Below are 26824 nucleotides of genomic sequence, written 5' to 3'. Positions count from 1 at the left end.
CAGTCCTCACACCTTGGCCTCCCAAAGTGCTGAGATTACAAGTGTGAGCACTGCATCCAGCCTAATTTTTTAATTTTCGGTAGAGACAAGGTCTCACTATGTTGCCCAGGCTGGTCTCGAACTCCTGGCCTCAAGTGATCCCTTGCCTCGGCCTCCCAAAGTTCAGGGATTACAGATGTGAGCCACCATTCCCATCCACTCTTCGTCTTTAAAATATTGTGAAAGTAGCAAAATCCTATATAAAGAGATTATTACTATGGTCCGGGTACCAGGCTTCCTATGTCCAGAAACCAGTCCCTCCAACTGGTTGGATGAATGCAGTAGCCCTCAGGGTGGGGCACAGTATCTGTCCAGCTAAGGGATTGAACAGGTAATTCCCACATTCGCCCCTGGAGAGAGCTGTGGAAAAATTCGTCACCCAGCTATCTGATACTCTGTGTCATCTCTTCTACACTCTGTTGGATATTTCCCCTGGCTGTCCCAGTGACGCTCCAAATTGGAACTCTGACTCCATGACCCCTGCTTTTTTGTGAAGCCAGAACTCCTAAAACACTGAGTCTCCTCTCTCTACTAATAATATCATAGCATCACTAAGGAAGCATCAGGAAACAGGCATTTTACCTCTTTGGGCTTTTCCCATTGAACCAATAACCAGGTCCTGTGAATTCTGTCTTCAGGACTTCCTCTTATCTTTTCTGCTGTCCCTGCTCTAGTTAGGGCCATGTGAGTTCACTGTTTACCTTGATGATCGCAGAAACCTCCTTTTTTTTTTTTTTGAGATGGAGTCTCACTGTGTCACCCAGAATGCGGTGGCACGATCTGGGCTTACTACAACCTCTGCCTCCTGAGCTCAAGCAATTCTCCTGCCTCAGTCTCCCAAGTAGCTGGGATTACAGGTGTGAGCCACTGCGCCCAGCTAATTTTTGTATTTTTGATAGAGACAGGGTTTCACCATGTTGGCCAGTCCGGTCTGGAACTCCTAAACTCAGGTGATCCATCTGCCTCAGCCTTCCAAAGTGCTGGGATTACAGGTGTGAGCCACCATGCCCAGCTGGCTTCCTATGTCCACCTCTGGTTTCTGCTATACCCACTGACAAGGAAGCTTCTTTTTTTTTAGACAGGGTCTCACTCTGTCACCCCAGGTTGGAGTGCAGTGACACAATCTAGGCTGACTGCAACCTCCACCTCCTGAGTTCAAGCAATTCTCCTGTCTCAGCCTCCTGAGTAGCTGGAAATCCAGGTGCACACCACCATACGTGGCTAATTTTTGTATTTTTAGTAGAGACAGGGTTTCACCATGTTTACCAGGCTGATCTTCAACTCCTGACCTCAGGTGATCCGCCCACCTCAGCCTCCCAAAGTGCTGGGATTACAGGCGTGAGCCACCACACCTGGCAGAAGCGTCTCTTCTCAGTTACGGTCCTCCTTCCTGTCCTTCCCTCCCTACACCCCCCAAAAACTAGGTGAACTAGGGTGAAAAAAGTAGGTCGCATCCACATCTCACATCTTACACTAATATACATCCCAGATAGACAAAATAAATGATTTTTTAAGGAAGAAGAAAAAAGCCCCCAAAAGTCCAGAGGAGAATTTGTGTTAATAATCTCCAAGAGACATTTCTAAATTATGACATAAACCCCAGAAGCCATAAATGAAAATACTGAGAAATAATCCAGGCCGGGTGCGGTGGCTCATGCCTGTCCTCCCAGCACTTCAGGAGGCCGAGGCGGGAGGATCGCTTGAGCCCAGGAGTTCAACACCAGGCTCGACAACACAGAGAAACCTCGTCTTTACTAGAGACAGGGTTTCACCATGTTGGCCAGGCCGGTCTGAAACTCCTGACCTCAGGTGATCCATATGCCTCAGCCTCCCAAAGTGCTGGTATGACAGGTATGAACCACTGTGCCCAGCTGGCTTCCTATGGATGTCACCTCTGGTTTCTACTACACCCACTGGCAAGGAAGCTTCTCTTCTTGCCACGTGGCCCCAACTCGTCTATAAACAACAACAACAAACTTAGCTGAGCCTTGTGAGCACCTGTAGTCTCAACTACTGGGGAGGCTGAGGTTGGAGTATTACCTGAGCCTAGGAAGTGGAGGAAAAGCAAACCTCAGCCAGGCTCGGTGGCTCAGACCTGTAATCCCAGCACTTTGGAAGCCCAAGGCAGGAGGATCAGTTGAGCTCAGGAGTTTGAGACCAGCCTGGGCAACGTGGCAAAACCCTGTTTCTATTTTTAAAAATAAAACGAAATTAATAAAATTGAAAATATCAAAACTCGATGTGTGACAAACAGCTACAAGTAAAGTCGAAAGACAAATGATGAACTAGGAGAAAATACTTGCAATTATATTTAAAGGGCTAGTTTGCTTAATAAAGAACACAATTAATAAGAAAAAACGAATTCGCACAAATTAGACAAAGATATGAGTCATCAGTTCATATTAAAAGAAACACAAATGACTCTTAACTACATAAAAACTGCCTCTACTGCATGCATAAAGAAATGCAAATGAAAACGTGGCTGAGATGCCATTTTTTACCTGTGACTATGACAAAATCCAAAAGTTGATGACACACAGTTAGTGAAGCTGTGTGGAAATAGACTTGATACTTATTGCTGCTACATCCGTGTTCGGATACCATCCAGCTATAAAAACAAACAAGGGGCCGGCCGGGCATTGTGGCCCAGGCCTGTAATCCCAGCACTTTGGGAGGCCGAGGCAGGCAGATCACCTGAGGTCAGGAGATGGAGCTCAGCCTGGCCAACATGGTGAAACCCCGTCTCTACTAAAAGTACAAACATTAGCCGGGCGTGGTGGCACATGCCTGTAGTCCCAGCTACTTGGGAGGCTGAGACAGGAGAATCACTTGAACCCGGGAAGCGGAGGTTGTGCTGTTGCACTCCAGCCTGGGTGACAGAGCAGGACTCTGTCTCAAAGAAACCAAGACAAACAGAAAAGAGGCCAGCAGGGCACAGTGGCTCACACCTGTAATCCCAACACTTTAGGAGACTGAGGCAGGTGGATTACTTGAGGTGAGGAGTTTGAGACCCGCCTGGCCAACATGGTGAAACCCTGTCTCTTAAAAATACAAAACATTAGCTGGGCGTGGTCGTGGGCACCTGTAATCCCAGCTAGTCGGGAGTCTGAGGCAGGACAATCACTCGAACCAGAGAGGCAAAGTCTGCAATGAACAGAGATCGAAACACTGCAGTCCAGCCTGGGTGACAGAGCAAAACGTCACCTCACACAAACAAGAAAGGAAGCTCATTGCTTAAAAAGAACACTCTCTGAGACATATTAATAAAAGAAATATGCAAGGTTTGGAACAGCAGGTATAGACCACAGCTCACCTCTCCTTTCCACACTCTTCCAACATAATTACTTATATACCTAATTTTTTTTTTTTTTTTTTTTTTTGAGACAGAGTCTCTCTTTGATGCCCTGGCTGGAGTGCAGTGTCATGATCTTGGCTCACTGTAACCTCCGCCTCCCGGGTTCAAGCAATTCTCCTATGTCAAACTCCCTAGTAGCTGGGACAGTCACATGCCACCACGCCTGGGTAACTTTTGTAAATTTTTTTGAGATGGAATTTCCCTCTCATTGCCTAGGTTAGAGTGCAATGGCAGGATCTCAGCTCACTGAAACTTCCGCCTCCCCCATTCAAGTAATTCTGCAGCGTCAGCCTCCCGAGTAGCTGGGATTACAAGCATGTGCCACCACGCCGGGCTAATTTTGTATTTTAGTAGAGACAGGGTTTCTTCATGTTGGTCAGGCTGGTCTTGAACTCCTGACCTCAAGGGATTGACTCAACTCAGCCTCCTAAAGTGCTAGGATTACAGGCATGAGCTACCGCGCTTGGCTAATTTTTGTATTTTTAGTAGAGACAGAGTTTCAGCATATTGCTCAGGCTAGTCTCAAACTCCTGACCTCAGGTGATCTGCCCACCTCGGCATCCCAAAGTGCTGAGATTACAGGCATGAGCCACTGCGCGGGCCCATATACCTAATTTAGTTCCCCTGTTAATCATTTTTATAATTTAAGTAGTAGTCTGGTGGCTTTATTTTTTGATCTATGAACAGTATCTCTTAATATCGTACCATGAAGCTTCCCTTTCCCTTTGCTCTGATTGAACTAGATAACATCTGTATTCTTTTTTTTTGAGATGGAGTTTCGCTCTTGTTACCCAGGCTGGAGTGCAATGGCACGATCTCGGCTCACCGCAACCTCCGCCTCCTGGGTTCAGGCAATTCTCCTGCCTCAGCCTCCCGAGTAGCTGGGATTACAGGCACGCACCACCATGCCCAGCTAATGTTTTGTATTTTTAGTAGAGACGGGGTTTCACCATGTTGACCAGGATGGTCTCAATCTCTTGACCTCGTGATCCACCCGCCTCGGCCTCCCAAAGTGCTGGGATTACAGGCTTGAGCCACTGCGCCCAGCCAATAACATCTGTATTCTAAGTACGTTTTCTGGCCAGGTATGGTGGCTCTCAACACTTCGGGAGGCTGAGATGGGAGGATGGCTTGAGGCCAGGAGTTCAAGACCAGCCTGGGCAACACAGTGAGACTCTATCTCAAAAAAAAATTTTTTTAATTACAGGCTGGGCACGGTGGCTCACACCTGTAACCCCAGCACTTTGGAGGCAGAGGCACGCAGATCACCTGAGGTCAGAAGTTTAAGACCAGCCTAGCCAACATGGGGAAACCCCATCTCTGCTAAACAAATACAAAAATTAGCCAGGTGTGGTGGTGGGTGCCTGTAATGCCAGCTACTTGGGAGGCTGAGACATGAGAATCGCTTGAACCCAGGAGGCAGAGGTTGCAGTGAGCCGAGATCGTGCCATTGTATTCCAGCCTGGATGAGAGAGTGAGACTCCATCTCAAAAAGAAAACAAGGCCGGGCACGGTGGCTCAAGCCTGTAATCCCAGCACTTTGGGAGGCTGAGGAGGGTGGATCACGAGGTCATAAGATCGAGACCATCCTGGTCAACATGGTGAAACCCTGTCTCTACTAAAAATACAAAAAATTAGCTGGGCATGGTGGCGCGTGCCTGTAATCCCAGCTACTCAGGAGGCTGAAGCAGGAGAATTGCCTGAACCCAGGAGGCGGAGGTTGCAGTGAGCCGAGATCGCGCCATTGCATTCCAGCCTGGGTAACAAGAGTGAAACTCCGTCTCAAAAAAAATAAAAAAACAAATAAAAGCAGTGGAGCTGGGCATGGTGGCTCACACCTATAATCCCAGCACTTCAGGAGGCCGAGGTGGGGGATTGTTTGAGGCCAGAAGTTTGAAACCAAACCGGGCATCAGAGAAAGACCCCATCTCTACAAAAAATAAAAAATTAGTCAGGTGTAGTGGCGTGTGCCTGTAGTCCTAGCTACTCAGGAGGCTGAGGTGGGAGGATCACTTGAGCCTCGAGGCTGAGGCTACAGTGAACTGTGATTGTGCCACTGCACTCCAGCCTGGGCAACAGAGCCAGACTCTGTCTCTAAAAAAAAACAAGAAAAGAAAAAGAAAAAGTGGATTCAGGCCAGGCGCGATGGCGCATGCCTGTAATCCCAGCTACTCAGGAGGCTGGGGCAGGAGAATCGCTTGAAACTGGGAGGCGGATGTTGCAGTGAGCTGAGATCGTGCCATTGCACTCCAGGCCTCAGCAACAAGAGTGAAACTCCATCTCAAAAAAAAAAAAGAAAGAAAAGAAAGAGTGGATCCCAGATTAACTTGGCACTGAGAGAAGCTGGATTGATGTTCCCCACAGATGCTAGTGGGGTGTGGTCGATCCAATGAGGAGACACTCCCATTTCCCCAGAACTACAGATGGCACACCAGCTTCTGACACAGTGTCTCATGTGTGTCCAGTACCACACCATGGCCTTTGGACAGGACAGTTCATTTCCCTTGAGAGGTGCCCATGAGGGTGCAAAGCAAGTGAGTTGGCAGATTTCCTGGAACTACAGCACTGGGATGACCCTCCAGGGTCAGGGATGAGAACATCACCGAGGTGCAGAGGTGCAGACTCTCTGTCTGGGTATCAGGGGCCAAATTCCAATTAGAACCACGTGCATGGGCTTGGACAAGTGTCTTTATTATGCTCCCTGGATAAAGTCAGTGGCGGCCAGGCCTAGTGGCTCATGCCTGTAATCCCAGCAATTTGTGAGGCTGAGGCAGGAGGATCACTTGAGACCAAGAGTTCAAGACCAACCTGGACAACACAGTGATACCCCCTATTTCTCTCTCTCTCTCTCTCTCTTTTTTCTTTGAGATGGTGTCTTGCTCTGTTGTCCAGGCTAGAGTACGGGGGTGTGGTCTTGGCTCACTGTAACCCCCACCTCCCAGGTTCAAGTGATTCTCCTGTCTCATCCTCCCGAGTAGCTGAGATTACAGGCGCACACCACCATGCCCAGGTAATTTTTGAATTTTGAGTAGAAATGGGGTTTCATCATGTTGGCCAGGCTGGTCTCGAACTCCTGACCTCAGGTGATCACCTGTCTCTGCCTCCCAAAGTGTTAGGATTACAGGCATGAGCCACTGCGCTCAGTCAACCCCATTTCTATGTTTAAAAAAAATAAAAACAAAAGATAAATTAAAATGAGATCAGAGAAACAGGAGGGGGGCGGTTGCAAAGCGCTGCAGATGGTTGCCCCGCCTGGCTCTCTTCAATGTCCAGGTAACTTCCCCAGACCTTCTTCCCTGCCTCTTTGCTGCCCCACATCCTTGGGTCCTCCTAACACCAAACTTTAACGGTTTCAAAGAGGCAGCCCTGAAATGAGAAAGCAATACAAACCAGTGCTTCCATTCGTGTTGTGAAAAAAAAAGAAAAAAAGAGAAAGGAAAGAAAAGGAAATGAGAAAGCAAACGCGACCTTTAGCTACAGCAGATCGGGTTTCCAGCCAGCCGTGTGGCCATGGGTGGGTCCTGGGCATGCGGACCCAGGCAGTTGCGTGAGGATTACATGAGTTGCTGTGTGTGTGACGTGGGCTGGTGCACGCAGCGGTTCTCAGACCCAGGATGGCTTCTTTCTCCTTCCTACTCCCTGCATACTCACCCCCACTTCCCCGATTTCACTCCCATTCTTTGTTCCTTTCTGTTACACAACCAAAGTTTCAACTCTTCTGGGTTTGCATGCTGGAGCCAGAGCGAGCTTCGAGGGAAATGAGAGGGTGCGTTCGGGGAGAGGGGGCTTTGGAAGCCACACCCTTTCTCCCCCCTTCCTCCCCATTCTCGTCCACATGCCAATGGGCCAGAACCTTTGCCCTGTGTCCCCAGGGTGACACAAGCCCCGTGATTCTGTGCCCAAAATTGCTTGGCTGCTGCTCCTGGCTGTTGCCAAGGCAACCAGCACTATTGTACAAGGGCCAATGAAGAGAAGCCTGCCTGTTCAGACAGTGCTTAAAGGACACCTGCCTGTGCCTCTGACAGTCACTTAGCAGAAAAGGAAGTTGATGAGAGCTGGTCCCTGGTCTCCAGGGGCGGGGCGTCTCCAGGCAGACTCATATCCCGGCACCTACTGGTCTAGTTCAGTGATTCTCGAACCAGGAACTGCAGCCTCACCTGGGAACTTGTTAGAAATGTCAAATTAGGGCATGGTGGCTCAAGTCTGTAATCACAGCACTTTGGGAGGCTGAACTGGGCGGATTGCTTGAGCCCAGGCGTTTGAGACCAGCCTGGAGAACATGGCGAGACCCAATCTCTGTAAAAAATTGGCCAGGAGAGCCGGGCACGATGGTTCAAGCCTATAATCCCAGCACTTTGGGAGGCTGAACTGGGCTGATTGTTTGAGCCCAGGAGTTTGAGACCAGCCTGGAGAAATGGCGAGACTCCATCTCTACAAAAATTAGCCAGGCGGGCTGGGCACGGTCACTCATGCCTGAAATTCCAGTACTTTGGGAGGTTGAGGCAAGCGGATCCTGAGGTCAAGAGATCGAGACCATCCTGGCCAACAGTGGTGAAACCCTATCTCTACTAAAAATACCAAATTAGCCGGGCATAGTGATGGGTACCTGTAATCCCAGCTACTCAGGAGGCTGAGGCAGGAGAATCACTTGAATCCAGGAGGCAGAGGTTGCAGTGAGCCGAGATCGCACCACTGTACTCTAGCCTGGGCTACAGAGGGAGGAGACTCTGTCTCAAAAAAAAAAAAAAAAAAAAAAATTAGCCAGGCACAATAGTGTGCACCTGTGGTCCCAGCTACTCAGAAGCTTGAAGTGGGAGGATTACTTGAGCCTGGAAGGTTGAAGCTGCAGTGAACTATGGTTGTGCCACCATACCCCAGCTTGGGTGACACAGCAGAATCCTGTCTCAAAAAAAGGGGGAGAGAGGAAGGGAAAGACAGAGAAAAATGACTGCCAAGTTTCAGGCCCCTTTCCAAATTGATTGAATCAGAAACTCTGGGGGTGGGGCCCTGCCATCTGTGGGTTAACAAGCTCTCCAGGTGACGCTGATACAGGCTGAAGATTGAGAACCACAGATCTGTTTTCCCTTTTTTTTTTCCCCCCGCTGGAGACAGAGTCTTCCACTGTCACCCAGGCTGAAGTGCAGTGGTGCAATCATAGCTCACTGCAGCCTCCATCTCCTGGGCTCAAGAAAATCCTCCCACTTCAGCCTCCCGAGTAGTTGGGACTAGAGGCTCACACCACCTCCATCAGCTACTTTTTCTGTAAAGACAGCATCTCACTATGTTGCCCAGGCTGGTCTTGAACTCCTGGGCTCAAGCGATCCTCCTGCCTCAGCCTCCTAAATAGGTGCACACTACCATACCTGGCTAAGTTTTTTATTTTTTGTAGAGACTAGGTCTTGCTCTGTTGCCCAGGCTGGTCTCAAAGTCCTAGGTTTAAGCGATCCTCCTCTCTTGTCCTCCCAAAATGCTGGGAGTACAGGCGTGAGCCACCGTGCCTAGCGTAAACCCTACTCCTGAGATCTCACCGACAGGCCAGGTGATCTCTTTCCACACTTCCGCCCCCACAGACTCTCAGGGTCTCATCTCATAAAACATATGTCTGAACGCCTCACTCCTTCCCACAACTTTTTTTTTCCTTTGAGACAGAATGTCACTCTGTCGCCCAGGCTGGAGGGCAGTGGTGCAATCTCGGCTCACCGAAACTCCCTGCCTCAGTCTCCTGAGTAGCTGGGATTACAGGCAGGCCACTGAGCCTGGCTAATCTTTGTATTTTTAGTAGAGACAGAGTTTTGCCATGTTGGCTACGCTGGTCTTGAAATCCTGACCTCGGGTGATCTGCCGGCCTCTGCTTCCCAAAGTGCTGGGATTACAGGCGTGAGCCGTGGTGCCCAGTCCCTTCTCACAATTTGGAATCTCCTTTTTTTGCACACATATCTCGACTAGGAGCTCCTGACCTATTTAGGCAGTGAATGGGCTTATGAAGTCTCCCACTGGTTTAAGTTTCCCTTTGATTGAGCTGAAATATATCCTCATGTAAATCCACGTTTTATCATATGCTTGTCTAATTCCCCGTAACAGAGATTATAGGATTATTTCTTTTTTTTTTTTGAGACAGAGTTTTGCTGTTGTTACCCATACTGGAGTGCAATGGCACGATCTCGGCTCACCACAACCTCCGCCTTCTGGGTTCAAGCAATTCTCCTGCCTCAGCCTCCTGAGTAGCTGGGACTACAGGCACACACCACCATGCCCAGCTAATGTTTTGTATTTTTAGTAGAGACGGGGTTTCACCACGTTGACCAGGATGGTCTCGATCTCTTGACCTCGTGATCCACCCGCCTCGGCCTCCCAAAGTGCTGGGATTTTAGGCATGAGCCACCGCGCCCGGCCAGGATTATTTCATTTTATTTTGGGGATGGAGTCTCACTCTGTTGACCAGGCTGGAGTGCAATGGCATGATCTCAACTTGCTGTAGCCTCCACCTCCCAGTTCAAGCCATTTTCCTGCCTCAGACTCCTAAGTAGCTGGGATTACAGGCGTGTGTCATCACACCCAGCTAATTTTTACATTTTTAGTAGAGATGGGGTTTCAGCATGTTGGCCAGGCTGGTCTTGAATTCCTGACCTCAGGTTATTGGCCCACCTTGGCCTCCCAAAGTGCTGTGATTATAGGCATGAACCACTGCGCCCAGCCACAGGATTATTTTTAAAGTATAAGAGGAAGGAGGAATATCTATGCTATCCATTTCCTCTGCAGGTAGATGAAGCAGGTAGGCTGGGTGCAGTGGCTCATGCCTGTAATCCCAGTACTTTGGGAAGCCGAAGAGGGAGGATCACTCAGGGGCAAGAGTTTGAGACCAGCCTGGACAACAAGGCAGATCTGATCTCTACAAATAATTTTTTAAAAAAACCTTAAAGGCCAGGTGCAGTGGCTCATGCCTACAATCCCAACACTTTGGGAGGCAGAGGTGGGAGGATCACTTGAGGTCAGGAGTTCAAGACCAGCCTGGGCAACAGAGTGAGACCCCATGTGTACAGTTTTGTTTTTTTTTTTGAGATGGAGTCTCACTCTGTGGCCCAGGCTGGAGTGCAGTGGTGAAATCTTGGATCACCGCAAACTCCACCTCCTGGGTTCAAGCAATTCTTCTGCCTCAGCTTCCTGAGTAGCTAAGATGACAGGCATATGCCACCTTGCATGGCCTTTTTTTTTTTTTTTTTGAGACAGAGTCTTGCTCTGTCACCCAGGCTGGAGTGCAGTGGCACAATCTCAGCTCACTGCAACCTCTGCCTCCCAGATTCAAGTGATTCTCCTGCCTCAGCCTCCCAAGTAGCTGGGACTACAGAAGTGTGCCACCATGCCCAGCTACCTTTTTGTATTTTTAGTAGTGTTATAAGTAGAATTTTCAATGCTGCAAAAGAAGTAGCACTCAAATATAAATTTCCTCAGCAACGCCATTTACTTCTATACAAGGGTGCCGCTCACAGATGGAACAATGGCGGCCGCACATTTGGACAAGGAGGGGGAGGGTACTTATGCCTGACGGGGATCGCCCCTACTGCTGTGTCCTTCCCCTATTGGCTAGGGTTAGACGGCACAGGCTAGACTAATCCTGATTGGCTATTTTAAAGGGAGCAGGGGTCCGAGCTGGAGTGGCAGGGTGGGTGGTATGGCGGGAAGGACGGTTACGGGAGGGTCAGAGCAGGTAGCCAGGGGCGACCTAGGACAAAGAAGATGACTGGAGCAGGTGACTGGAGCAGGTGACTGGGATGAGTCAGGATGGAGCCAGGGGCTGGGGGCACAGATGTGAACTACTGATTAGAACTGGTGGAGAAGGTTGTTTACTGAGACTACAAAAAAGTTAAACTTTAAAATAGAGAACTAAAGAATAAGAGAGCTGAACATACCGACATACTGATTCTTTAAAGAGAAACTTGGGATTCACTACATCTAACAGTAGAGATGGGGTTTCACCATGTTGGCCAGGATGGCCTTGATCTCTTGAGCTTAGGTGATCTGCCTGCCTTGTCCTCCCAAAGTGCTGGGATTATAGGCGTGAGCCACTGTGCCTAATTTCTGTATTTTTAGTAGAGATGGGGTTTCACCATGTTGCGCAGGCTGGTCTCAACCTCCTGACCTCAGGTGATCTGCTCGCCTTGGCTGGCCACCACACCTGGCTAGGGGAGACCTTTTGTCTGAGAGGCAGCTCTCGAGCTCTCAGGGTCTAAGAGAAACACTGCTTCTGCTGTTGGGGGTGTGCAGCTGGCATCCCGCAAAGGAAGAAACGTAATCAGGCCCTTTAGATCCTTGGGGACAATGACAGGATTATTTTAATTGTTTTGGCAATGCTGGTTCTGGCGAGTGTGGCAAGAGAAAAATATAATGCCTTAGCTCAAAAGAGAAAAAAAAAAAAAACACCTGGCCTCATTCTGCAGAACGTGTTTTTCAAGAGGGATTAGTGTTTTTCGTGAGAAGGAAGGAGACTCAGAAACTATTTAATTTTGCCTCGGGCTACCAGAGGGGACGGGGCTTTCTGTACCCTCTGTTTGAAGAGGATGTCTCTTTTTTTTTTATGGTTCTCTTCCTCCTCCCTTTTGATTTAAATTTTTGTGTTTTTATTTTTTATTGTATTTTATTTGAGACGGAGTCTCGCTCTGTTGCTCAGGCTGGAGTGCAATGGTGCGATCTCAGCTCACTGCAACCTCTGCCTCCCGTGTCCAAGCCATTCTCCTGCCTCAGCCTCCGAGTAGCTGGGACTACAGATGCCCACCATCACACTTGGCTAAGTTTTGTATTTTTAGTAGAGATGGGGGTTTCACCATGTTGGCCAGGCTGGTCTTGAACTCCTGACCTCAGGTGATCCTCCCACCTCGGCCTCTCAAAGTGTTGGGATTAGAGGCGTGAGCCACGGTGCCCAGCCTATTTCTTTTTTAGAGACAGGGTTTCTGTCATCCAGGCTGGAGTGTAGTGGCATGATCATAGATAGCTCACTGCAGCCTCAACCTCCTGGCCTCAAGAGATCCTAACGCCTCAACTTCCCAAAGTGCTGGGATTACAGATGTGAGTCACCCAGGAATTTTTTTACAAGCATTTCCACCTTGCAGGGGTTCCTGGAAACACAGAACTAGAGCAATAGTTACGGTGGTTCTCTGGGGACTCACTCCCAGTCCCTGCAGTGGGGCAAGTCTTCCCAGGCCTCACCCCGCTGGAATCGTGTGGGAAGCACAGGCCTCAATGAGCCAGCTGTGTGCTCTGCCAGCTCTGAGGCCTTGGCCCCTCCACTGCCCTTCCTTCCGCTGATAACACCCGCCTGGCTGCCTCTCTGTTCGCCACAAGGCCCTGGAAAATCCCCAAAGTCGCCAGCCCTTGGCCCTGAGGGCTCAGGGCTAGAAATCAGAATTGGATACAGGAGGCCAGGCACAGTGGCTCACGCCTATAATCCCAGCACTTTGGGAGGCCGAGGTGGGTGGATCACGAGGTCAGGAGATCAAGACCATCCTGGCTGACATGGTGAAACCTCGTCTCTATTAAAAATACAAAAAATTAGCCAGGCGTGGTGGCAGACACCTATAATCCCAGCTACTCGGGAGGCTGAGGCAGAATTGCTTGAACCCAGGAGGCAGAGGTTGCAGTGAGCCAAGATCACACCACTGCACTCCAGCCTGAAGATAGAGGAAGACTCCATCTCAAAAAAAAAAAGATGGCTACACGGTGGGATGAGGGTGGGAGCGGGTGGGAGCAGGTGGGGTGCAAGGTGATGACATAGGGGCACCAACACCCAGTCCCCCCACAGACTTAAAACAGAGGTGGTCAGCATGGAAGAAACTTCCAGTTCATCACACCAGCATCCTCATTTTACAGATGCAAACATTCAGTCCAAAGAGGTTGAAGCATGTGTGCAAAGTCAACAGGAAAACAGCAGCAAGGCTGGAACTAGGGTCCCTGGTTCGGATCCCTCTTCAGGGCTTGTCCCTGTGACGCCACCCAGGCCTTGGCACGGCTGTGGGGGCAGGACCTGCACCAGCTCACGCCTCTTCCCTACTTCCAGGCTGGGACAGGTAAGAGGGCATGGCCATGCCCTGTCCATGCTGGGCCCTACCTCCAAGGCTTGGAGCTGGTGCCATTCCGCCCCCAGCGGCACTTCAGGGCTCCGCTCCAGCCAACCCACAGTATACAGCCAGCCTGCTCTCTGCCCTTCTTCCCTGGAGCCATTTGAAAGGACAAGGAGGGTGGGGCAGTAGGACCACCACCTCCTAGGGCTCCGCTTTGGCCCCCATGCTGAGGTGCACTCAACTGGACGGCTAGGGCTGTGGGCGCCGCAGGCAGGGCTGAGCAGCCACGGCAGGTCCTGAGGGTTGTCTTGGCTTCCCTGGGCTTGAGCCTCTTTATGGACCAGAGAGGCATGGCGTGAGGGATTGGGGTGTAGCTCATGATAGCTGCACCTGAGAAATGCCCCACCCTGAGTGACCCTGCCAGGCACCAAAGGCAGCAGCTGGGGCCCTTCTAGCTCTGGGACAGCCTCTGCTCTGACCAAGGCCCTTCCCTCCTCATGAAAACAAACAGAAGCCATGGGGCTGGGCAGGGGCCTGGGAGTGAGGCTCATGAGGTACCAATGACCTCTCCAGCTGCGTTTAATCCTCTCTTCAACGCTCAGGCCCCTGCCTGAGGAGCAGGGACCTCTGGAGCCAGCCAGACCTGACCATGGCCAGTTACCGTGAAGCCTAAAACAAGTGAGGCTCCTCCCAGCCTTGGTTTCTTCATCTCTAGAATATAAATCGTAAGAATAGGCCTGTAGCCTGGAGCGGTGGCTCACGCCTGTAATCCCAACACATTGGGAGGCTGAGGCAGGCAGATCACCTGAGGTTGGGAGTTTGAGACCAGCCTGACAAACATGGAGAAACCCCGTCTCTACTAAAAATACAAAATTAGCCAGGTGTGGTGGCACATGCCTGTAACCCAGCTACTCAGGAGGCTGAAGCAGGAGAATTGCTTTAACCTGGGAGGTGAAGGTTGCGGTGAGCCTAGATGGCACCACTGCACTCCAGCCTGAACAACAAGGGCGAAACTTCGTTTAAAACAAACAAACAAAACAAGGCCAGGCACGGTGGCTCACGCCTGTAATCCTAGCACTTTGGAAGGCCAAGGTGGGTGGATCACCTGAGGTCAGGAGCTCAAGACCAGCCTGGCCATCATGGTGAAACCCCATATTTAAAAAAAAAAGAAAGAAAGAAAGAAAGAAAAAAGAATAGGCCTGCTGTGGTGGTTTGGGAGGTCAAGGCAGGAAGATCACTTGAGCTCAGGAATTCAAGACCAGCCTGGGCAACATAGTGAGATCCTATATCTTCAAAAAATAAAAAATTAGCTGGTCATGGTGGTGAACTCCTGTGGTCCCAGCTACTTGGGAGATGGAGGTGGGAGGATTGCTTGAGCATGGGGGTCGGAGGCTGCAGTGAGCCATGACTGCACCACTGCACTTCAGCCTGGGCTACAGTGACACCCTGTCTCAAAAAAGAATCTACTGGGCTGGGCGCAGTGGCTCACACCTGTAATCCCAGCACTTTGGGAGGTCGAGGCAGGCAGATGGATCATGAGGTCAGGAGATTGAGACCATCCTGGTTAACACAGTGAAAGCCCATCTCTACTAAAAATACAAAAAATTAGCTGGGCGTGGTGGCACGCGCCTGTAGTCCACCTACTCAGGAGGCTGAGGCAGGAGAATCACTTGAACCCGGGAGGCGGAGGTTACGTGAGCCAAGATTGCACCATTGCGCTCCAGCCTGGGTATCAAGAGTGAGACTTTGTCTCAAAAAAAAAAATAAAATAAAACTATCACTATATACAAAATTATATATAGCTATAAACATATAACTATGTTTTATATATATATACATAGTCTTGTTAACTGCTAGGTCTAGGAATAATTTATTATGCAGCAATAGATAATACAGGGACATGAACCATCAAGATCTCATTCTCCTCATTGTTCTTTCTAGGATAAGGGAGGTTTATTTATGGCGGCGCGGGGGGAGGAGCTCACCAGTCATTCAGCCCAGCACTGTTTACTGCTTTCAGGGAATTTTACTTCTTTATTTATTTTTGAGATGGAGTCTCACTCTGTCGCCCAGGCTGGAGTGCAGTGGCAAGTTCTTGACTCACTGCAACCTCCACCTCCCGGGTTCAAGCAATTCTCCTGTCTCAGTCTCCCCAGTAGCTGGGACTACAGGCACATGCCACCATGCCAGGCATGTTTTGTATTTTTAGTAGAGACAAGGATTCATCATATTGGTCAGGCTGGTCTTGAACTCCTGACCTCAGGTGATCCACTCCTCTTGGCCTCCCAAAGTGCTGGGATTACAGGCGTGAGCCACCATGCCTGGCCTACAATTTTTATTTATTTATTTTGTGAGCAGAGTGTCCCTCTGCTGCCCAGGCTGGCGTTCAGTGGCACACTCTTGGCTCACTGCAACCTCTGCCTCCTAGGTTCAAGCGACTCTTGTGATTCAGCCTCCCGAGTAGCTGGGATTACAGGCATATGCCACAATGCCCAGCTAATGTTTGTATTTTTAGTAGAGATGGGGTTTTGCCATGTTGGCCGGGCTGGTCTTGAACTCCTGATCTCAAGTGATCTGCCCTCCTCAGCCTCCCAAAATGCTGGGGTTACAGGCATGAGCCACCTCTCCTGGCCTATTATTTTTTTGAGACAGGGTCTTGCTCTGGCGCCCAGGCTGGAGTGCAGGGGCATGATCAGGGTTCTCTTCAGCCTCTATCTCCTGGGCTCCAGCAATCCTCCCATCTCATCCCCAAGTAGCTGGGACCACAGGCACCATAAATGGGCATTTTCACATAAGCAAGCTTTTCACGGTTGCAACCAACTACTGATGGGAAAACTGAGGCTTAGAGGGGCAGAGTGACTTACTCAAGACTATGCAGTTTGGGCCAGCTGTGATGGCTCATTCATGCCTGTAATCCCAGCACTTTGGGAGGCTGAGGTGGGTGGATCACCTAAGGTCAGGAGTTTGAGACCAGCCTGGCAAACATTGAGAAACCCCATCACTACTAAAAATACAAAAATTAGTCAGGCATGGTGGCACGCGCCTGTAATCCCAGCTACTCGGGAGGCTGAGGCACTAGAATCGCTTGAACCCAGGAGGCAGAGGTTGCAGTGAGCTGACATCTCACCATTGCACTACAGCCTGGGCAACAAGAGCAAAACTCCATCTCAAAAAAAGGAAAAAAAAAAGACTATGCCGTTTGTCTATGGTGGGGCCTGAATCACAACATTGCAACCAGGCTGTGGTGGACCCCATACCGTGGGCCTTCAACACAACTTGATGTCTTGGCAGACAAAGGTTGGAGCTGCTGACAGAGCCCCTGCTGACAGCCACTCTGGTCTCCACGACAGCGGTGAGTGGAAGTGCCTGTGTGGACCTCTCTGTGGGGGGAGGTGGCTCTAGTGTGACCTTCTGAGGAAGACCTTCACTGCCAGGGAGGTTCGGGATGAAAGGTGGCCCTGGCATTTGCGATGATTTTGACCAGCCTGGGTCAGATAGCGCCCGCAATCTGGTAGGACAACTGCGTTCTAGATTTAGTGAACAAAACCACAGGACTCAGCTTCCAGCTTCTTCTCCTTCCCTGAGGCTCCCGTCAAGGCTGAGGAGTCCTTGAGGGCAGAACTCCAGGGCCAGATCCCATCTTTTGAAAAATGTGTGAAATGCAGGGGTGAGGGGAGAGAGCCTGCCAGACAGCTTCCTTGGCTGGTGCTGGAGGAAACTGACAATCCTCTGTGGCCTGGCTTCAAACTCATGTCCATTCACAGAGCACGGGGCCGTGAGCTGCAAAGACAGAGCCCCAGAGAAATTTGCAGGACAGCAAGGAAGGCAGACAGATACCCGACAGTCTAATGAGCAGGACAGGTGCTCTGTGGGGTATTGGAGATGCCCAGGGTTAGTGGGGACAGGGTGGAGCAGACACTTATCTGTCATTTTGTCCAAGCCACAGCCAGCTGGGGGAGGTCTCCGTGCTTATCCCTGCCAGTGGACTTGAAGGGCCTGGTCTCAGCACTGCCCTCTGCAACGCCTCATCTGTTGTTCCCAAAGCCTCCCTAAACACTGATGGTCCTCCTGGCACTGGCTTCCACTCCCAGTGCACAACTGGGCTTCACACCAACCTCACACTTACTCATTCTGCAGCCAGAAACCCTGCAAGGCCCCCAGAGTCATCCCAAAAGTCTTGGCCCTGGGAAGAGTTACCTCCATCTTGCTTTTTTTTTTTTTTTTTTTTTTTTAGAGAAACGGGGTCTCATCTTGTTGCCCAGGCTGGAGTGCAGTGGTGCGGTCATAGCTCACTGAAGCCTCAACCTCCTGGGCTCAAGTGATCCTCCTGCCTCAGCCTCCTTAGTAGTTGGGACTATGGGTGTGCTGCCACACCTGGATAATTAAAATTTTTTTAAATTTTTTGGGCCGGGAGCAGGGGCTCACGCCTGTCAGCACTTTGGGAGGCCAAGGCAGATGGATCACGGGGTCAGGAGTTCCAGTCCAGCCTGACAAACATGGTGAAACCCCATCTCTACTAAGAACACAAAAATTAGCTGTGTGGTGGCGTGTGCACATAATTCCAGCTATTCAGGAGGCTGAGGCAATACAATGGCTTGAAGCCAGAAGTGGGAGGTTGCAGTGAGCTGAGATCACACCACTGCACTCCAGCCTGGGTGACGGCATGAGACGTGGTCTCAAAAAAACAAAAACAATTTTTTTTTTGGCCAGGCATGGTGGCTCATGCCTGTAATTCCAGCACTTTGGGAGGCCAAGGTGGGTGTCAAGGCCAAGGTCAGGAGTTTGAGACCAGTTTGGCCAACATAGTGAAGCTCCATGTCTACTGGAAAAAAAAAAAAAATAGCTGGGTGTGGTGGTGCATGCCTGTAATTCCAGCTACTTGGGAGGCTGGGGCAGGAGAATCACTTGAACCTGGAGGTGGAGGCTGAGAAGGTCGATATCACACCACTGCACTCCAGCCTGGGTGACAGAGCAAGATTCCTTCCCCCACAGAAACATTTTTTTTGGCTGGGCGTGGTGGATCATGCCTGCAATGCCAACACTTTGGGAGGCCTAGGCAGGAGGACTCCTTGAGCCCAGGAGTTCAAGACCAGCCTGGGCAACAAAGATCCCATCTCTACAAAAAAACACAAAAATTAGCTGGGTGTGGTGGTGTGCACCTGTAGTCCCAGCTATGTGGGGGGTGGCTCAGGTGAGGTGAGATGACACTTGAGCCTGGGAGTTTCAGACTGCAGTGAGCCCTGTTTGTGCCACTGTCATTCCAGCCTGGGTGACAAAGTGAGACCGTTGTCTCACAGATTTTTTTTTTTTTTTGTAGAGACTGGGGTTTCACAATGTCATCCAGCTTGTTCCCAAACTCCTGGTCTCAAGAGATTTTCCCACCTCCACCTCACAAAGCGCTGGGATTACAGGCATCGGCCACCATGCCCAGCCTGTAACAAATAGTTCAACAGACGATAATTTCATGACAAGGCTGGGTGTGGTGACTCATACCTGTAATCCCAGCACTTTGGGAGGCTCAGGTGGGCAGATCACTTTAGGTCAGGAGTTCAAGACCAACCTGGCCAACATGGTGAAACCCCATCTCTACTAAAAATACAAAAATTATCTGGGCATGGTGGCAGGCACCTGTAGCCACAGCTACATAGGAGGCTGAGGCAGGAGAGTCACTTGAACCCAGGAGGCGGAGGTTGCAGTGAGCTGAGATCCTACCAGTGCATTCCAGCCTGGGCAACAGAGTGAGAATCTTGTCTCAAAATAATAATAATTTCATGACAAACTGGAAGGCCAAGTTCACATTCCTAGTCCTCAGAGTTCCATATTTGGGCCTGTGGTGTCACTTGTCCCACTCCCAGGCCCCATGGGCCACTCGCTGCCCTTCTCTTCCCACCACTGCTCAGCCTGCACCATGCGGGGCCTCCTGCATGCTACCCCCTTAGATGTCCCAGCCACATACCCACACCGGGGCATAACCTCTGCCAACAGCAGCCCCTGGGCCTGGGATGGGCCTGCTGGGGGATTTGTCCTCAGGAGGATGGACTTGGTTAAACAACGTCCCCGGAGTCAGGCAGGGGGCCCTAAGGGCAGAGAGAGAGTTTCAGGATCCCAGGGTGTGCTCCAGAATCCGGGAGCATGAGTTCCAGGCTGGCATGTCCCCTTGGTCCTGAGAAGCACAGGAACCAGCCAGGGGTTCTTTGCCCAGGCCCAAGGACTGTAGCATACAAAGGCATGCATGGGAATGCGCATCCTCCAACACACACACACACACACACACACACACACACACACTTCCCATGCCAAGGTCTGTCTGCAGAGGGAGCTTCACCCACCCACCTTCCTAGCTCACCTTTCCAGGTCTCCCCATCCTGGATCTCTGGGCCTTTCCCCAAGTCCTTCCCTCCTACCTTTTGTTTTTGAGACAAGAGTCTTGCTCTGTCACCCAGGCTGGAGTGCAATGTCACGATCTTGGCTCACTGCAACCTCTGCTTCCCGGGTTCAAGCGATTCTCCCACCTCAGCTTCCCGAGTTGCTGGGACTACAGGCGCCTGCCACCACACCTGGCTAATGTTTTTGATTCTTTGGTAGAGATGGGGTTTTGCCATCTTGGCCCAGTGCAGGTTCCCAACTCTGATCTCAAGTGACCCGCCCACTTCGGTCTCCCAAAGTGCTGGGATTGCAGGCGTGAGCTACCACACCTGGCCTAAATCAGCAGGGCATGGTGGCACATGCCCTATGATCCCAGCTGATCACAGGCTGAGGCACAAGAATCGCTTGAACCTGGGAGGTGGAGGTTGCAAGGTTGCAGTGAGAAGCAAACCTCCTTCTCTTTGCCGGCTTCCTCAGGTAGTGGGACATCTGGCTCCATCCTTTCCGTGGGGAGTCTGGCTCTGTGCTCCCCCACCTCTACTGGTAGGTAATCTTTCTGTGCAGCTGGAGACTTGTGAGTGAACAAAAGATGGACCACACCTGAGGGCAACAAAGAACTCACAGGAGGCTCAAGGGTTTTAAATTCCTTTCCCTGCTAACCTCAGGAATGCACCCCAGCCAGGCAGAGAGTGGAAGAGTGGACCTGTCACATGGCACTGAGGAAGCACAGCTCACCTTTCCACCGAGATGCCAGCCACGTGAAATGGCCAGTCCCCTGGCGAGAGGCCTGGGGCTCAGGCACCAGGCTCAGACTCCCTGGCCCCAGTTCTGTGCACGGTAAAGTGATCAGAGAATCATGGTCATTATCGTGGTCACTACACCCACAGGGTCAAGTCCAAAACCTCAGGCTGGCCTTCAAGCCCTTCCCACCCCTGCCTGAGTGGCCTCTCCACGTCATTCTCCCTGAGCCAGCCCTGTGTAACCTCCCACACCCTGCTTTCTTGTCCTGACAGGCAGGACACAGCTGTCCTTGGCGGCCACCGCCCTCTTCCCCTAGAATGTCTTTTTCTGCATTCCATAGGTCTGGCCAGCCCTTGAGGCCAGGCCAGAGGTCACCTCCCTGGAGAGACGCTGGCTGGGTCCTGCAGAACTGGTTGCTTCTCCTAGAACTGGTGCCTTCTGTCTCCCTTAGAGATGGTGCTGGGTCCAGGTCTTGATCATCTCTGTGTCCCCAGCCCCTGGGATGAGGCCAGAATATAGTACATGCTCGGTAATCATTTGATGAGAGAATGAATGAATGTGTGAAAGGGTGAGGGAGGGGGTGGCCAGGACTCGGGCTCCCCGGATCTGTGGCCTTTGACCGTGAGTTCCCCATTGGGCCAGGCAACAGGTCATCAGGCCTCAGAGCACCAAGCCATAGCATCGGTGGGGCCTCCCAAGCCCCTGCTGTCCTCGTGCAGATGGCCAAGGCAACAAACATTTACTGAGCACCTGCTGTGCGCATCACCCCATCGCGCTCCTGCAGCCGCCCTGTCACGTCCGGTGAGCGCGCCTCCTCCTGGCTCTCTGTTCTCCCGTCCACCCGGAAGCTCTTCACCTGCTTCTCTCCTTGGATTCCTCAGGTCTCGGGAGCCGGGAAGGCCATCCTTGACCACTGGATTGACAGTCGCCACTCTCTCTTTTTCCTTTTTTTCTATTCATTTTTTTGAGACGGAGTTCCGCTCTTCTTGCCCAGGCTTCAGTGCAATGGCACGATCTCGGCTCACTGCAACCTCTGCCTCCCCTTCAAGCAATTCTCCTGCCTCAGCCTCCCGAGTAGCTGGGATCACAGGCATGCACCACCACGCCCGGCTAACTTGTATTTTTACTAGAGATGGGGTTTCTCCATGTCAGTCAGGCCGGTCTCAAACTCCTGGCCCCAGGTGATCCGCCTACCTTAGCCTCCCAAAGTGCTGGGATGACAAGCGTGAGACACCGCAGCGACCACTTCTTTTTCTTTTCTTTGAGATGGAGTCTCACTCTGTTGCCCAAGCTAGAGTGCAGTGGTGGAATCTCAATTTACTGCACTCTCTGCCTCCTGGATTCAAGCTATTCTCCCGCCTCAGCCTCTCGAGGAGCTGGGATTACAGGTGCTCATCACCACTCCCGGATTCTGCATTATGGTGAGTTGTAGAATTATTTCATTATATATCAATGATGGAATAATAAGAAAGTGCACAATAAAGGCCGGGCATGGTGGCTCACGCCTATAATCCCAACACTTTGGGAGGCCGAGGAAGGCGGATCACGAGGTCAGGAGTTCAAGACCAGCCTGATTAACATGGTAAAACCCTGTCTCTACTAAAAATACGAAAATTAGCCAGGTGTGGTGGTGTGTGCCTGTAATCCTAGCTACTCAGGCTGAGGCAGAATTGCTTGAACCTGGGAGGCAGAGGTTGCAGCGAGCTGAGATCACGCCACTGCACTCCAGCATGGGTGACAGAGTGAGACTCTGCCTCAAAAAAAAAAAAGTGCACAATAAATGTAATATGCTTTAATCATCCTGAAACCATCCCCACCCCTGTCTGTGGAAACATTTTCTTCCATGAAACTGGTCCGTGGTGCCAAAAAAGTTGGGGACCACTGCCTTAGAGTATAAGGGCAAGCCCATCTTCTGATCTCCGAGCTGAGGAGCAGAGCCTATCCGGTTTGTAGAGTGAGCGGATATGATTCTGCTTCTCTGCTGCCCTCAACCGACAGAGCATGGAAATTGATAATGTCTGGAAGCTTCTCTGGCTGCCAGGGGTCCTGCCCTGCTTGGGAATGGGAGGGGAGGGGTTTCCAGCATGCAGGAAGTAATGCTTTCGCTTATGCTAAATGAGCTGTGCTCTCCATCCTCCTAACAGCGAGAGGACATAGTTAATACCCTCACCCTCCCTCGCAGCCCCTCTCTCTTTCCATGGAAGGGTCAGTTCTCAGGATCCAGCTGATCCCTGGCTTGCCATGCCCCACTGGGATGGGGGCCTCTTCTGTGTCCCTGAAGTGCTGCTTTACCCCATCACAGCTTTGCAGGGCACTGGTGGAGTCCAGCTCTGTCACCCAGGCTGGAGTGCAGTGGTGAGATCTCGGCTCACTGCAACCTCCGCCTCCCGGGTTCAAGCAATTCTATTGCCTAAACCTCCAGAGTAGCTGGGACTACAGTTGCGCGCCACCACGCTCGGCTAATTTTTGTATTTTTAGTAGAGATGGGATTTTACCATGTTGGCCAGGTTAGTCTCGAACTCCTGACCTCAAGCGAGCCGATCACCTGGACCTCCCAAAGTGCTGGGATGACAGGCATGAATGACAATGATTTTCCATTTCTCCTGCTCCACTGAGCTGCCCAAGGGCAGGAATCACCTATTTATCCATTCATTCCACATTTATTTTTATTTATTATTTTGAGACGGAGTCTTTTTTTTTTTTTTTTTTTGAGATGGAGTTTCACTGTTGTTACCCAGACTGGGGTGCAATGGCACGATCTCGGCTCACCGCAACCTCCACCTTCTGGGTTCAAGCAATTCTCCTGCCTCAGCTTCCTGAGTAGCTGGGACTACAGGCGCGCACCACCATGCCCAGCTAATTTTTGTATTTTTAGCAGAGACGGGGTTTCACCGTGTTGACCAGGATGGTCTCAATCTCTTGACCTCGGGATCCACCCGCCTTGGCCTCCCAAAGTGCTGGGATTATCGGTGTGAGCCACCGCGCCCAGCCTGAGACGGAGTCTTGCTCTGCTGCCAGGCTGGAGTGCAGTGGTGTGATCTCTGCTCACTGCAACCTCCGCCACCCAGGTTCAAACGATTTCCCTGCTTCAGTCTCCCGAGTAGCTAGGCATACACCACCATGCCTGGCTAATTTTTTATATTTTAGTAGGGACAGGGTTTCACCATGTTGGCCAGGCTGGTCTCAAACTCCTGACCTTGTGATCCGCTTGCCTTGGTCTCCCAAAGTGCTGAGATTACAGGCGTGAGCCACTGTGCCCGGCCTCCACTCCTATTTATTGAGTGCCAGGCCCTGTGGTAGGGGCTCCCTGCGCACTTGGGGCTTACCATTATCACGTAACTCTGGCCCCAGCCTCCAGCCTGGCACAGAATCAATGAATGGTTTCTGGACACAGGAATGTTAGTGGATAATTTGACAGGCAAATGTGGGAAGGAGTTAGGGCAGTCTCTAGTGCTTCCAAACTGCTCATGAGGGTGAGAAAGGGTTCCACTGTGACCTAGCTGCAGGCTGCATTGTGCATTCTGGGCAGACCAAGGAAAAGTCCCAGGGGAACAAAGAGATGTAAAAACCAAGGCCTCACGCAGTGGCCCACACCCTCACCCCAGTGCAGGCCCCTTCTTGCTCATGGCGGAGGTGCCCCAGGGGTGGGCCTGTCATAGCCCCACCCTCACCAGGCTGGATGGGCTTGGGGCTACTGTCTTTTCCACATCCAAAGACCTAGGAACTACCAGAAAGCCGGTCTAGAACGGGCCATTCAGCTCCCGGGATAAATGAAGGCCACGTGCTATTAGGTCCATGAAACACAGGACAGCTGGCATGGCTTCTCAACACAGCCTGCTGTGAGGAGCCCCAGCTGTCCTCAGGGGCTGGCCATGTGACAGCTCAGCCACACTCCTCATCGGTGCCCTGTCCTGTCTCACAGAGGGGCCCCCCTCAACCCGGGCTCCTGGCTGACCTGGCCAACAGAAGACAGTGGCAGTAGAAACCAGGGTTTGCTTCCCTCCCTCTTGCCCCAGAGGACATCGCCAGCAGTGCCCATGTCCTTCTTGGCACAGCCCTGCCAGCAGCCCTCCTAACTGCAGTCTCAGCTTCTGAGCTCTGGCAACACCCCCTCTCCTTCGGGGCAGTAGTGGCTCCTGCTGGTACCCATCTCATCGTTGCCCACTCCCCACAAGACCCTGCACTCCTGACCCACTGGGCCCGGGTCATCTGCCTGACCTGACGCTGGCACATCCTCTTCTCTGCTGTCACACCACACACTGCCACTGCCCAGATCTCACTGTGCTCCCAATTCCCCAGCCAGACCACAAAGGAAGCACACACCGGCCCGGCAGGTCAGAGGCTGTTTCTTTATACAAAAGGCAGATAACACAGACCCCTCAGCACACTGCTGCAGGGGAGACACTGCACAGGCCTGGGACTGCCAAATACACCAGCTGTGAGCTCCTTAAGGACAAACACACAGACACATGGACACCGTAATCACGAACACGACACAGCCACAGGGAGGAACGGTGGAGCTGGGGATGGCCATCAGCAGCCACTGCCAACTGCTGCCCTCTTCTGCCACGAGTTCCTTGGCAAAGAGCCTTGTCTGTGTCACTGAAGAGCCACGTGACTTCATGTCACGGCAGAACGTCTCCCTGTCTGCATCTGTGAGCCAGGCCAGTACACTGTACTCCACAGGGATGCCCTGAGCACAGATGAGACTGAAACAGGGACATTTATCCAAGTACCCAACACAGCCTGGCACATAGAGGTGTTCAATAAATAATCTGTCAGGAGAATCTTAGGGAGGACCTCCTTCAGACAGAATTTCTCTCAGGGCATGGGGACCCGGGAGGACTCCTTGGGGCCTGCAGCCCCCGGAGTGCCCAACGCCCCAGAATATACTGTGCCAGGGCAGTTAACAGGGGTGGGGGGCTGGACGCCCAGGGAGGTACCCGCAGAAGCTGGGTAGACACTGGAGGAGTTGGGGTTTGGGCCAAAGTGATTCTGCACATAGCACAGGCCGGAGGCAGGCTGGTACGGAGGCAGGGTGGGCATGTGCCCGGGGGTGCAGGAGGGCCAGGAGGCCAGCTTCTGACCACCGGAGTGCTGTGTCTGGGACACAGGGTGGCTCGGGGACAGGTGAGGGTGGCAGCTCTGTGTGGGGTAGGAGCCGGGCACTGGGTTCAGCCTGGAACGGAACAAGAGAGAAAATGGTCATTCAGGGAGTCATGCCGAGGTCACGGCATCTGCTTGTGCTCAAGGTTGCCCCCTGCTGCCTAGTACAACATGCCCTGGATGTTTTCTGTGACTTGCTCTAAGTACCAAGTGGGAGAAAGGTTAACGTCAACCAATCAGAAAACAGAGACGTCCAGAGAGGGCGGGGCCCGTCAAAGTCCCACAGCAAGGGAATTAGATGAAAGGACACTGGTCCCAGAGAGGACCCTCTGGTTCCGGGAAAACAAGTGCAGAGTTCCCACTGATTCTGCATTATGGTGAGCTGTAGAATTATTTCATTATATATTAACAATGTAATAATAAGAAAGCGCACAATAAAAGCCGGGTACGGTGGCTCATGCCTATAATCCTAGCACTTTGGGAGGCCAAGGCGGGTGAATCACTTTGGGTAACACCCCCCATGGACACTGAGGAAGGAGCTGTGCAAACCCCAGGCACAATTAGTGCCTGAAGAATATGTTATAGTATTATTACTCAGCTATTTCCTTTATATAATCCTTTATATATAATCACACACTAGTTTATAGAATTAGTGCCTAAAGTATAACTTACTGCTTACATATATCTAGCTCATATGATCATACTTAGTACTTGTATCTGGCATACTTAGTTCTATATAATCATATAGGTATTGTAGTCGGAGCTGTACCGACACATTTAGTGCTGATTTATAGAATCCTTCCATATAACCATATAGTATTTGTAGTAGGAGGAATGCCTAGAGCAGTCACAGAACAGAAGCCGTACATGGGAAAACAGCCAGGCCAGGACAAGAACCAAAGACCCAGGTGGTGGCGGCCCTGCCTGAAAGGGCATACGCTGTATGGCAGGCTTGGAGCAGGAGCCCCTCCTCCTGATAAAGGAGTTGTAGTAACTTGCATCCAGTTCCTGTGGAAAGTAGGCCTCAGGCCTGAGATCCTGGAAGTAACCCAGGGAGAAGAACCCCTCTGATGTGACCAGTCACGGCGGCGGTACACCCTGTCAGCCTTTTCTCGCTTCTGTGCTGGCTCAAATCATCCTCCCATAAAATATCTTAGAGAAGAGC

General features: G+C 51.3%; 2 protein-coding genes across 2 annotated transcripts in view; both read right to left on the bottom strand.

The window, feature by feature from the left end:
• POR (cytochrome p450 oxidoreductase) overlaps positions 1 to 25263 on the bottom strand; it is a 91663-nt gene extending 66400 nt beyond the window's left edge. Inside the window, exon 1 of the mRNA XM_035280287.3 lies at positions 7046 to 25263. Coding sequence (XP_035136178.2) covers positions 7046 to 7071 — 26 coding nt within the window. The 5' untranslated portion in view covers positions 7072 to 25263. The remainder of the gene's footprint in view (positions 1 to 7045) is intronic.
• The window catches only part of RHBDD2 (rhomboid domain containing 2), a 13012-nt gene continuing 11071 nt past the window's right edge, over positions 24884 to 26824 (bottom strand). Inside the window, exon 4 of the mRNA XM_078355161.1 lies at positions 24884 to 25732. Within this exon, the coding sequence (XP_078211287.1) occupies positions 25375 to 25732 (358 nt within the window). The 3' untranslated portion in view covers positions 24884 to 25374. The remainder of the gene's footprint in view (positions 25733 to 26824) is intronic.

The sequence above is a fragment of the Callithrix jacchus genome, chromosome 2 (assembly GCF_049354715.1).
Source record: "Callithrix jacchus isolate 240 chromosome 2, calJac240_pri, whole genome shotgun sequence".
Taxonomy (NCBI): domain Eukaryota; kingdom Metazoa; phylum Chordata; class Mammalia; order Primates; family Cebidae; genus Callithrix; species Callithrix jacchus.
The sequence above is the reverse complement of the archived record's forward strand: the minus strand, read 5'-3'. Positions and strand labels throughout refer to the sequence as shown.